The sequence below is a fragment of the Mercenaria mercenaria genome, chromosome 11, assembly GCF_021730395.1.
Source record: "Mercenaria mercenaria strain notata chromosome 11, MADL_Memer_1, whole genome shotgun sequence".
NCBI lineage: Eukaryota > Metazoa > Mollusca > Bivalvia > Venerida > Veneridae > Mercenaria > Mercenaria mercenaria.
In genome coordinates, this window is record NC_069371.1 from 33,202,986 (window position 1) to 33,216,623 (window position 13,638).

Consider the following 13,638-nt stretch of genomic DNA (forward strand, 5'->3'; position numbering starts at 1 on the left):
GGCAAAAATACGCAAATTATTGTACGACAGCATGCATTTAGTGTATAATATGTATAATATACTGACAAAAGGTTAGGGTTAGTATTACAATGGTCACAAAATATATACATTAAAGATAATTTTCATTCAAATTGCTTGAATCCGGTATATACCGGGGTCTGTAATTTATACAGGCGTTCCAGGTCTACAGTTGCAGTGAGTTGCAGTCCTGAAATATCCGAATTTATTCGCATCTGCGTCAAAATGCTCTTTTACACTAAATACAAGTCAAATATTTTGTTTTCAGCATTCTGGCGAAAAACATTTCAAAGTACATGTAAATTGTGGTTTTATTTATTTCTTAGTTTTATCCGTCTTTTAAATTTTTTGAAACACCAAAGAAATGCACGAGATGAAATCATAGTGGTTACTTTTTTGATATTACATTCAGCACTGGAATACCATACTTCGATTTTGGAATAAAACCTTCATCAAATAAGAATGATCCCAATTTGCCGCCAAAATTCTATAATCGAAACTCTTTGTATGTACAACAGTGAACCATGTCGAAAGTGCGTTTCCTTGAAAACATCTGACAGAAACAGCGGGTCTGAACAATGAATGCATGCCTCTAACCTTTCGCAAGAGCAGCCTCAGTTAAAACCACCCTTCTTCCATCTTTCCATCCTAAAATATCGTCTGCGTCGACTGTATCTGTTTTATATTATTTTCTGAATGTTTTGAAGCGAAATGAGTTAGAGTTTTATTTTTGTTGTGTCATTTTGAAGCAAGTTTTCCCTCAATACGGTTTGCATTGTGCATTCACGTTGACGTTATAAATTTAATGCACTAAGCGGCCCCAAAATGATCTTTATTCAAGTAACGGTTTCAAGTTCACAGACTGAAGTACATTTTTACCGTAAGAGGCATTATCTCATTTATCCATCATCTGCTTAAGATTCCATGATTTTATTTATTGAAAATATTCAATATAGGTTTAAAAAGCAATAAATATAATACACAATTAGAATTATAATGAAAATCAAAACCTCTAAATAAAGTTACATATCATAACAAAAAAGAAACATATTAATGTTTTAGCCACCCTTCAAAAATTTCTTTTTCGTTAAAAATGTATTTCATTTTTGTCTGGAAAACAGTTTCACCACATTTCGTATCTTGTATCTTCGTTGTTAGCTGGTCACTTGAAATATTGAAACAATAAGGAGTGTCGTTCAGTTTTGCACTTAAACATTTCATACAAAAGGTAAAATGAGCCGCGCCATGAGAAAACCAACATAATGGTTTTGCATCCGTGCAGTCTAGTCAGGATCCATGCTGTTCGCTAACAGTTTCTCTAATTGCAATAGGCTTTGAAAGCGAACAGCCTGGAGTCTGAATCCATGCTGGTCGCAAAGCCACTATGTTGGTTTTCACATGGCGCGGCTCAATGTAAATTTGCAAATCACACTTTTTTCTATTTTTTTGTCGGGGAATAATTAAAGAAACCTATGTTTGAAAATAAAGAATTGTGACTCCGTTTTAATTCATAGCGGATAAACTGATAAGGTTTTTTTCTACACCCCCACCCCCGTCCCCCAATACTTCACTAACCCTTAAATACGGAGTCAGATACGCGAGTTATGCATGAAAAAACATTTTCATAAAAAATCCAACCACTTATGAACATGAACATGTTGAATAATTTCACCGAAACTGTGGGCAAGTACCTGTACGAAAAAAGGACCTGTTTTACAGCTGTAAAACGTCTGTAAAAGACCTGTATTTTGAAATTACAACTGTAAAAGACCTGTAAATGGAAGTCTGTTCAGAAATACAGTTAAAATTTTCAGGTGTAAAATATGAAGGTCTCAATTTACAGCTGTAAAAATTTTACTGTTGAAAGTTACAGCTGTAAAATGGTCATGTCTCAAAATTACAGCTGTAACATTTTTGGAGGGAAACATGAGTATTGTCAGCCATCTTTAATGCATTTTGGCGGGATATAACTGAAATTCACACAGACATCACATCTTGTAAAATTTTGGAATTTAAAGCGGTAAAGAGTAAGTACAGATGTTTAATTATCTATTATAGTTGTAAAAGAACATGTATAAGTACATACATTAACTATTTACTCTATACTGGAAGCCGATAAGTTTAAAAGAAATAATTACAAGATTGTCATATGTTTTCATGACTGACAAAGAAAGTTTTATAAACAAGATCTGCATATGTTCTACTTTGTATCCTACTCTTGAATTTTGCTGTTGCTGTACTGTAATCATACCACATATACTTTACGTACTAGATCATTTATTTTGCCATTTTCATAGTAATTGCTACCTTATCTGGAGAATTGCAATTCATCCTTAAACTTTTTGCACCTCTACTTTCGTCCCTTAAAATAATGCCCTCTTTTTCAATACCTATAATATTTCTACAGCTGTAACTTTTGGGCATTTTTACAACTGTAAGTTTTTTCATTTTTACAGCTGTAACTTTTTTTACAGGTGTAGCTCATTTGCATATTTCGAACTGTTTTACAGTCGTTCGACAGCTGTAATTTGAAATCTACAGCTGTAAAATCAATATTGTTATATAAAATCTACAGGTGTAAATTTGGAATAAGCATGACTGTTATTTTGAACAAAAATACAGGCTTTTTACAGCTGTAAAATTTCGTACAGGTAGCTTTAACTGACTCTGATATATATTCCTAGATAATATACTTTGACTGCAAAATACGCATTAATTTACATCATGTGAATATATTCAAATAAAAAAGATTCTAAGGATTTTTGTAAACTCTGAAGGTCCTGTTTATATCAATGAAAGACATAATGAAATCAGCGTTTGCGCGACGTTAACGCCGTCATTGTGTATCAACGTCACAAATTTTACATTACCAAAACAAATAAAAAGTAAATTTGCAAAAAATCTGCCGTGAAGACCCCCAATTTTTATTTTAAATGAATTTTAAATGAATTTAACTGACTCTGATATATATTCCTAGATAATATACTTTGACTGCAAAATACGCATTAATTTACATCATGTGAATATATTCAAATAAAAAAGATTCTAAGGATTTTTGTAAACTCTGAAGGTCCTGTTTATATCAATGAAAGACATAATGAAATCAGCGTTTGCGCGACGTTAACGCCGTCATTGTGTATCAACGTCACAAATTTTACATTACCAAAACAAATAAAAAGTAAATTTGCAAAAATCTGCCGTGAAGACCCCCAATTTTTATTTTATTTTCTGGTTCAGAAATGATTAAAGAAGAATATATTTAAAAATCAAGAACTTTGACCGTTTCGTTTTATTTTATTTCGGCTAAACGGCCATGAAATACATTTAATATTTTCGCCATTTTTCCCCACCCCTACTACGGATATCTCTTTATCTAAGCATTTTCCAAATGAAATAATTTACAAAACGCAACATATACACAATAACATTGAATTTAGCTATATTCCTGAGTTTGAAAAAATGTAATAACATTAATTTTAATGAGATTATTACAGTAAAACGGCGATTTCCCTTGAAAAATACATATGCCGCCAGGTGGCGCTCTTCAAAGGAGATGTGGACTCGGAACGATTTTCTTTTTTCTCCAAATGAAAGACAGGAGATGTTAGTACATACATACCTAATATCAGTCTTATATCTCATACTTCGAAATTTTGGTAGGAACCCCGCGAACCACCTTAAATTTGCGAAAACTGACAGTGTCCACTTAATAACGTAAGCAGTTCTTATCAAATCCTCTTTAAACTACTGTTTATGGTTATATTTTCTTGACCAAGTTCGATAACATAAGAACAGTCTCTGTTGCTTTGGCTCATGAATTTGTCGAGGAAAAAGACGAATACTCTGCTCACAGTAAAAAACTGAGTTTCTTGAAAGTCAGAAGTAATTTACTGCAACGGGCGTATATTGTTACAGATTGTCAGTCTTATTTCTCGAAGCATTTGCTTTTAAACTTAAAATACTTATTTCTTTCTCATCTTAACCGACCGTATACTACACAAGAGTCGTAAATGTGGCACCAATTTTTCATGAGTTATGTCCACACGTAACTTATAAATTGTAATGCACTTTCACTCTATCTCTCTTGTTTATAACTTGAAGTGATTAAAACATAAAACAGATTTTTAAAATCATTACACACATCATACGACATAAATTGCACAATTCTGGCACCCATACCTCATGAGTTATGTCCCTTTTACTTAGAATTTCAGGTAATTTTGATGCATTTTCCCTATACATTGTATTTCTGTTATTGCTAAATGGATTAGATTAAAACTTTAAGTCGCCAGAAACATCCTATGGCGCAATGCCCACAACCCTGGCACCAATATGTAATGAATTATGCTACCTTTTTATTTGGAATTTCAGTTAACGTTGTAATGTACTTTCAATTTATATCTCTGTTATTACTAAATGACCATCCGCAATTGGGACATAAGTCAATCCAGTGATAGCTTTCGTTTCCTCAGATATACCATTTCACTATCCAGAACATCGAAATAGTCGATGCTCTGTCTCCTCTGACAGCTCTTGTATCAGATTTGTTCTGATTTAGTTGCCGCATCGTTAATCAAACGGTCGCTACCGACAACATACTCAAACTAGTCTGTAATATATTAATAGTACAAACAGCATTTGACTTTAACTTAAGTAGTTGTCATGTAGCATCACCGACATCATATGACACTAGATCCATAACTTTGGCACCAATATTACATGTGTTGAGCTCACTTTTTACTTGGAATTTTAGGTTGAGATGATTTTGATGCACCTTCACTCTATCTCTGTTAATATGATAAGATTCAAACTTAGAATAGTTGATCCACGCCACCATCCTCATTATATGATACAATGCACATTACTGTAGAAGAAATATTCCATGAATTAAGTCCCTTTTATACTACCATTTTGATTCACTTTCACTGTATCTATGTTGTTGCTCAGACTGAGATGTGACTCAAACATAAGCTGTTGACTTGTCCAACATGACCATCCGCAATTGGGACATTAGTCAATCCAGTGATAGTTCTCGTTTCCTCAGATATACCATTTCACTATCCAGCACATCGAAATAGTCGATGCTCTGTCTCCTCTGACAGCTCTTGTATCAGATTTGTTCTGATTTAGTTGCCGCATCGTTAATCAAACGGTCGCTACCGACAACATACTCAAACTAGTCTGTAATATATTAATAGTACAAACAGCGTACACAAAAGCTGGGCCTGTGAATTTTGATAAATATCCTATTATGAATACCTTAATCAATATATTGCTGATGATTGCTGGAGCTTCTATTGTGGCGCCATTTTATACTAAGCCTTGAAAACAAAATGACTTCTGTTTTGTCGACTTAAATCCGTAAGTTTTGTCCAAGTTAAAAAAAATTTCCTCCATCTTGAAGATTTAAAACATTATCTTATTAATTAAATGTAAATTAAATGATTGTTTTACATTTCAATTTACAGGAGCAGGAAACGACCGTTGCTACCAACAATACGGTACGTACCGAATTTTAATATTGCTCTACATTCTAGATACCGTTACACGTCATTATCTGTGTTCACATAAAGAAGTAGACCCCAAAGTCTGCACATTAATTGAAAGTTTAGTAATCATAGTGAAGAATTTCCAAAAAGAGTGTACTAAAATCTTGAAAGAAGTGTTTTTCTTGAAAACTGACATGAGTGCAAAGATTGAAATAAAGAATAAAACGACGTCTTCTAATGAACCACTTGATGGAATTTCACCGAACTTAGTCAGTAGCATTCTTGTAAATAACGTTCTCAAATTAGTTCAAATAATTATGCGCTTGACCTTTTTAGGGGCCACTAGAGGTAAATATAGAAGACAAAACTTCTTCTAAAAACCCACTTTATCAAACTTGGTGCGTTTCCTCTTTGTGAGATATTTACATAATATTATGTTTATTCAATTGGTCCCGCTTATTTCATGTAGGGCACCATTAGCTATAAACAGATAAATCTTCAAACGACTTTATCTAATTAATGAACCACTTGTTGGATGATCACCAAACATGGTCTGTAGCATCATTCATGGTCGTTTATCGAGTTAGTTTGACCTCACCTCGTAAGGACAGGAAGAAGACAAATAAAAATAAAACGAACAGAAAGATGCGAAGATGTTCCCCATCTTCCTCCAGTTATGTAAATTGATTCGAAACCAAAAATGTTATATAAACATATCTTCTGTAAAATGATTCCTATATCAATTTATGTTGTAACAAAATACATTCAAATGTATCATAAAATGAATTAAGAATATCACGAAACAAAACTAAGATATCAACAAAATAGTGAACAAACAGTAAAACGGCACTCCATAAAATGATAAAATGCCTATATCGAGAAAAGGGTGATTTAGTAGATACCTGAAAATAATTCGGTATCAAAATACTCACAAACATATATATAAAAATCGTGTTCTTATTCAAATGTAGACTTTCTATTTACTCAAGGAACATGCAATGTTGATGAATATGAAAATGTAAGACTTAAAGGCCTTAACGGAACAAATTGTCAAATCTTCTGTCATTGTGCGCCTGCGTCAACAATGGAAAATGGCTACGTCACTTTTTATTGGGTAGAGCAATTGTGTTCTCCGGGAACATTATTTGATGGAAGCCTACCAGGCTGTATACATTACTACGACGTTATCTGTACAGGTAGGAGTTTCTAATATAATGCGTGTACAAAGATATCAAAATATGTTTTAAGTCATTTATATATCAATCCATTGAATTGAAACTATCTGTTGGAACATGTGACAGCTTCGACAATATATGACCTTTTGTTTAGCTCCTCCTTAAGATAAGATACCTCATATGTTATTTAGAATATTGCAACATTATGTAGTTCCTCTTTCAGATACCTCATATATTCTTTAGAATATTGCAACATTATGTAGCTCCTCCCTTAGATACATAATATATTATTTAGAATATTGCACCATTGTGTAGCTCCTCCTAAAGATACCTCATATATTCTTTAGAATATTGCAACATTGTGTAGCTCCTGCTTAAGATACCTCATATGTTATTTAGAATATTGCAACATTGTGTAGCTCCTCCATAAGATAAGATACCTCATATGTTATTTCGAATATTGCAACATTATGTAGCTCCTCCTTAAGATACCTTATATGTCATTTAGAATATTGCAACATAGTGTAGCTCCTCCTTAAGGTACATCATATATTATTTAGAATATTGCAACATTGTGTAGCTCCTCCATAAGATAAGATACCTCATATGTTATTTCGAATATTGCAACATTATGTAGCTCCTCCTTAAGATACCTCATATATTATTTAGAATATTGCAACATTATGTAGCTCCTCCCTTAGATACATAATATATTATTTAGAATATTGCACCATTGTGTAGCTCCTCCTAAAGATACCTCATATATTCTTTAGAATATTGCAACATTATGTAGCTCCTCCTTAAGATACCTTATATGTCATTTAGAATATTGCAACATAGTGTAGCTCCTCCTTAAGGTACATCATATATTATTTAGAATATTGCAACATTGTGTAGCTCCTCCATAAGATAAGATACCTCATATGTTATTTCGAATATTGCAACATTATGTAGCTCCTCCTTAAGATACCTCATATGTTATTTAGAATATTGCAACATTGTGTAGCTCCTCCTGAAGATACATCATATGTTATTTAGAATATTGTAACATTATGTAGCTCCTCCTTAAGATACCTCATATATATTATTTAGAATATTGCAACATTGTGTAGCTCCTCCATAAGATAAGATACCTCATATGTTATTTCGAATATTGCAACATTATGTAGCTCCTCCTTAATATACCTCATATATTATTTAGAATATTGCAACATTGTGTAGCTCCTCCTTAAGAGGACCTCATATGTTATTTAGAATATTGCAACATTGTGTAGTTCCTCCTTAAGATACCTCATATGTTATTTAGAATATTGCAACATTGTGTAGCTTCTCCTTAAGATACCTCATATGTTATTTAGAATATTGCAACATTGTGTAGCTCCTCCCTTCCTAAATGATATGAGCAAACTCTATGGATACACAATTTTAAAGTTGAAATTTACTGTTATTTTTAGAATAAGTTTAGCTTATTTGTTCAGCTTTTAATATCAACTTAAACCATGGTAGCACTATTTCTTTGATGTCATGTCACAGAATAGAACTTAAATGGAAAAAATGTGTAGGCGGTCGGGTAGCTAAATCTGTAGAGCTTTCGAACGGTATTCCGAGGCCCCGGGGTTCGACTCTCGCTGCACATTTTTCTCATCCTGTGACATCATTTTTGTCTTCTTATTTTATTTCAGATACTGGACCATCAACGACACCTGTAACAGGTTAGTAAAGACCAGTTCTTCGTACTCTGTGGTAGATGTACTTTTCTTTTATGCCTATATATAGTTATGGCAATTGTGAAACATTGAGTATTTCCGTACCCTCTGCATTTCCATATCCGTCGCATTTAAGTCGTCATGTAGTTAAGGCCGCTGATTTCAAATCACTCGCCCCTCATACGCTTGGGGCTTAGAATTCTTTATTTGAGAAAGACCAGGTGCCTGCTCGTGATGAAATAATGCCCGGAGGGCATCTTGTTGCTTCCCCCACCATTAAGAGTTGGAAAGTCGCCATATAACCTATAATTGTGACGGTGTGACGTTAAATCCACCAAGTGAAACAAAACATAACAGTCAATTACATGGTGAATAGACTGATAATGAAGGCTTTTTACTTACATTGGCAACTTATAACCGCCAAAAGAGGGTAATACTTGTTTATTGTAAACAAACTGTTTGCAAGGAGGAACTTACGGAAACAATATGTTTCCAAAACATTTTTTCAGTTTGACCAGGGAATAAATAATGCGTACATGTTAATTATAACAATAGCAGAAATAACATAAAAAGTCATGCTATCATTATCCTGTATTACAGTATAAAGTAGAAATGGAGTAAAAGTAATGAAAAACTAACTGAAAGCATTATTGATGGAATGAAAATTTGATACGAAATAGGTATTTTGGATAATTCAAATTAATATCTGTCTAAAACTGAAGGCATGCCCCTTTAAAGTTTTTATTTTTATTTTTATTACAGTTTTTACAACAACTGCTGAAGCAACAGGCACCATTGGTAAGTTTATTTCTGATACTCGTATAAATACTTATTGTCCAACATGTCATTCAAAACGCGTTATATCACATGATATGAAAATGAATTTAAAAGCTTTGACTCTAGGCCAGCAAACCTGTGTTGAACTACAGACTGGTCAACAGCACAGTCTATGATATTTTTTTTAGAATTTATACCCTTTCTTTATAAGAATTTTGCTATATAGAGGATGGCAGAGTATGTGGGGGCATTCGTGTCATAGAGTTTATTGTAGAGATTTTCATAGAACAATGATTTAAACTTAGATGAAGTGTAGATTGGCTACACTGCTTTTTAAAGTAAGTCAAGAATTGTGTTTATTTTTTAATGACAAATTGCCGCCATGAAATGCTTGACAGAGTAATAAATAAGACATCAAGGTCATTACTCTAAAAAGTTCCGGCAATATGTGCATATCACCTTCATGTTGATGATGTATAACAAGTTTCATTTTAACTGGATGGAAACTAGGAAAAGTTTAGTACACATCGTCAAGAAAGTGTGACTGACGGACCGACGGAGGACTGACGGGCAGACAATTCAAACACTATTATATGCCTCCCGGGTCTCCGACACAGGGGCATTAAAAGTCAAAGATCAATAACCTGTTGTTTGAGCTATTCTCTATCAGTCAATATCAAAGGAACTTCAGTATAAAATATGTGAAGTGTATGCATTGTTCTTAGAAAAAATGAAATTAACTGTGTAAATTGTGTTGTTGTTGTTTTACAATAGATTATCTATCTGAAATATATCTTACTGCTTTAAAGTGAAACTTTTTTGTTTCAGGCTGCACTGTCAACGGTATGTATAACGTTATTAGCTTGAATAAGATTACATTTAAACCTGTAATAAAGACCACCCCCATATAAAGATCACCTCCATATAAAGACCACCTCCATATAAAACCACCTCCTTTAAAGACCACTACTATTAAACCTTCTTATAAAGGCCAATATTTCCTCTTCCTCCTTGAACATAATGTAAATTTACGTGTGTCAACAAGGACCACTTCTTTCATTTGCAAAGGATGATCTATACAGACAGGTTTTACTGTATATGATATGAGTATCGGCTTTATTATTATTCTCATGCTATATAACAATTCTCTAATGTTTTATGACTCTAGGTAAGTACATTTTGTGATACATGGGGCACAAACAAACTTTTATGTTTTGACTAAGTCAAGGACAATGATTCTGGTCTTGCAAAGAAGGGCAATAACTCTAGTCTTGCAAAGTGAAATGAAAGAAAACAAAAAAAACCTCAGAAACACAATATCACATGCAGGATATATTCCCACATGGTTTACATGTTTCTAGATGCAATATTTTTTAACCTTTATCCTGCTATATTTCTAAAATGGACTGGTCTATCATTCAATTTGGGCAGTACCAATTATTACTTAAAGGGGTATTCACTGAAAATTTACTGACTGAATAGCGAACAGTGCAACTGGTCGCAAAGGCAGAATCATTTGCGGGCAGAAGGCTAAAGGTTAAGATATATGTAACACAAGCTTTTAAGCACTTTATGTGTATTTTACTAAGTAAAGGATCATAACTCTGGTCTGGTTAAGTGAAATCCCAAACAGAACACCTGCAGGTGCATAACTTCACATGCTGTATTACAAACCCCGTAATGTTTTATGACTACGTCAAATACTTGATTCATGTGATACAAACTTGAACAGTTTTTTAGTTATATACTAAACCTCTGTCTAGTGCAACAACCTCCGAACACCAAATATATTTCAGATTCCCGATTTTATTCTACTATAAAGGTTTGATTCCACTTACTTTTGAAAACACTCGGGCACGAGTTTCGGACCTAGGATGATAAAAACACCCATTTTAATCGCAATACAAGCCAGAATACAGTAAATAACAGTGAAATAAGTGACGCGTTTCAAATGCTGTTGGGCAAAGGGGAGGCCAGAATATCCCGGTTCGAGCCCCGGAACGCTGCATTCAGCGCACACGCTATTGATAGACAATCATGACGAGACAATCTATAGAACTTTCTACCAGTTTATGTTTCTCTTGAATTGGCCTTTCTACTCTCTGACATTTATAAAAATATTTATATATTGAAGTACACGAGATAAACACTTCTAACGTTGTTCACAATATACCTGTGGATTTATGGTACTTTACCGCAATTATATGTATGTACACCGTAATGATTACATTGCATATGCGCTCAGTATTGCTATGTTATTCAAAATATACCCTAATGTATATATGAATGAATAAATACAATATTACAATGAAACGTTTAAGCAAGATGTATGCGTACAAAATGACTATGTAATTTTGACTATACTTATACTGGTTTTTTGACACCAGAGGCATGTACAAAACATGACTATGACGTAAGGAGGCTGAAGCCACAGTTCGGATCAGGCTGTAGAAAGTTTTGCCAATGTGCTCATGACGAAGGATCCGCCGGCACCGATGTCACGTATTACTGGGAGGAACATACTTGTGCCGACGGGACATTCTTTGACGAGAGTCTTCCAACACCAGTATGTAACCATGACTACCTTGTCGATTGTGGCGGTAAGTATATTTCATAACCATGTTTGTATAAAGAGGCTATTTCATTCGCAAACATTAATTCCCACCTATTGGATAATCATATGCGCACGTATTGAGTGTATAATATACTAGAGGATAGGGTTTAACTAGGTTTATAGTTCACCTGGGAGATCACTGCGTAGGGGTTTGCCATTCAATGCGTGTGTACGTGCAATGAGGAAGAATTAATGCCGACCATATTTCATTGACTGAGTACTCAGAATATTCCGCACAAAGTGCACATAATCTGGACCAACAGAGAAGGTTCAGTGTCCAGGAGTGCTTATCTAGAACGTATGCAGGCTGTTACAAATAAAACTGTGTGTTGGCAATTGACAGTCACAGTGACAATAGAAAGTCAGTCCTGGGTGACTGTCCAGTATGAATTGTATAAAATAGCCTTGTTGAGAACAATGTACTGACAAAATATAGACGACCACTCTAAAACAATGTTCTGAGGGAACATGTTGTATACTTATTTTGATCATCCGCTATTATAAATATAGTTTAATTATTGTTGCAACGAACTACCTGTGACGTATTTTAACTACAGTTCAACCAGCCCACTATATATAGTTTCAGAATGGCAAAATGTTAACGGGGTTGTGGAATTACAACATTTTTATACACAAATTTTTGAAAATTAAGTGATTATGTGATGGCGCATGCGTCCGTCTGTCTGTACATTCGTCATAATTCGTGTATGGAGCATAACTTTATAATCATCAAAGGTATTACGTTCAAACTTGGCATGTAGGTAGGTAGGTACCGATGAGACGATGTGCAGAGCCCTAGAACCAGGTCACAATTGAGCTCGAATATCAAATCTGTCCGTCATATTTAGTGTCCGGAGTATCTACTTCAAACTTAGGATACAGGTAGGTGGTGATGAGACGATGTGCCGAGTGCATGAATCAGGATGGTAGGTAAAAGGTCAAGGTTACTGCAAGGTCAAATCTGCCTGTCATATTTCTTGTCCAGAACATAACTTGTTAAAATGTTTTAATATTTAACCTGAACAAAAACACTTCTGACTTTCTTTTCACCATCCCATTTTGTTTTAGATCGACTGTTTGAATAGTTGTATCGCGACATACCCCTGTCTATAGTTTTGACATACCCCGTTAGTATAGTTTTGACAAAACAGAGATTTTATTGTTGTAGAAATCTTAACACGCTCTTTGTAATATAATGGGTTGCTTATTATTGATCTGTTTTGAAATCGAATTGCTGCAGTGCAAAATGTTTTTCAGCACATATGTGTTTTAATGGTTTACGACAATGGAAAATCAGGTCTGGTGGATATCATGTACGGATGATTTAATAGACATGGGCCCTCTGATCAATCTGCACACACTGTTAACATGCTTAAGTCAATGAGTAAAAAAAAGTAGTATTCTGGAATGTTTAGAACCTTCACGGACTGTACTAACTAAAACCTGCTGCAAAAAGAACATTCACGGGATTGATATTTACGACTTGGTTCCTATCAAGTATATAATCTCAATGGCGCTGGGAACCAGAGCAGAACAGTGTATTATTTCATTTCTTTGACATTGATAAGAAGATTACTCTAGACTTTTTAGAACGTCAACGGAATACGAGCAGGACCGTGTACTGACAAGTTTTAGAAGACGACTCTAAAACTTGATAGCAATATTTTGAGTAATCACTGGAATATATGGCAGTTGTGTTTGTAGATGTTGAGAAAATTAATGCGAAGAGCACAACTTTTCCATGAATTTGCCATTGACCGAGAGCTTCAACAGCCTCACGGAAAAAGTAAAAATATTTTGAAGATAAATCATTTTGATGGTATGTTATAGATAATTGTATTAACACAAACCGTTTCTAT

At 34.1% G+C, this 13,638-nt stretch overlaps 2 protein-coding genes across 2 annotated transcripts in view; both read left to right on the plus strand.

The window, feature by feature from the left end:
- Positions 1-13,638, plus strand: part of LOC123533021 (uncharacterized) — a 203,610-nt gene that overhangs the window by 61,472 nt on the left and 128,500 nt on the right. The window lies entirely within an intron of this gene.
- LOC123530694 (uncharacterized) overlaps positions 1-13,638 on the plus strand; it is a 45,810-nt gene that overhangs the window by 13,071 nt on the left and 19,101 nt on the right. Inside the window, exons 11-16 of the mRNA XM_053517099.1 lie at positions 5,487-5,519; positions 6,497-6,703; positions 8,365-8,394; positions 9,151-9,186; positions 9,994-10,008; positions 11,553-11,765. Of these exons, the coding sequence (XP_053373074.1) occupies positions 5,487-5,519; positions 6,497-6,703; positions 8,365-8,394; positions 9,151-9,186; positions 9,994-10,008; positions 11,553-11,765 (534 nt within the window). The remainder of the gene's footprint in view (positions 1-5,486; positions 5,520-6,496; positions 6,704-8,364; positions 8,395-9,150; positions 9,187-9,993; positions 10,009-11,552; positions 11,766-13,638) is intronic.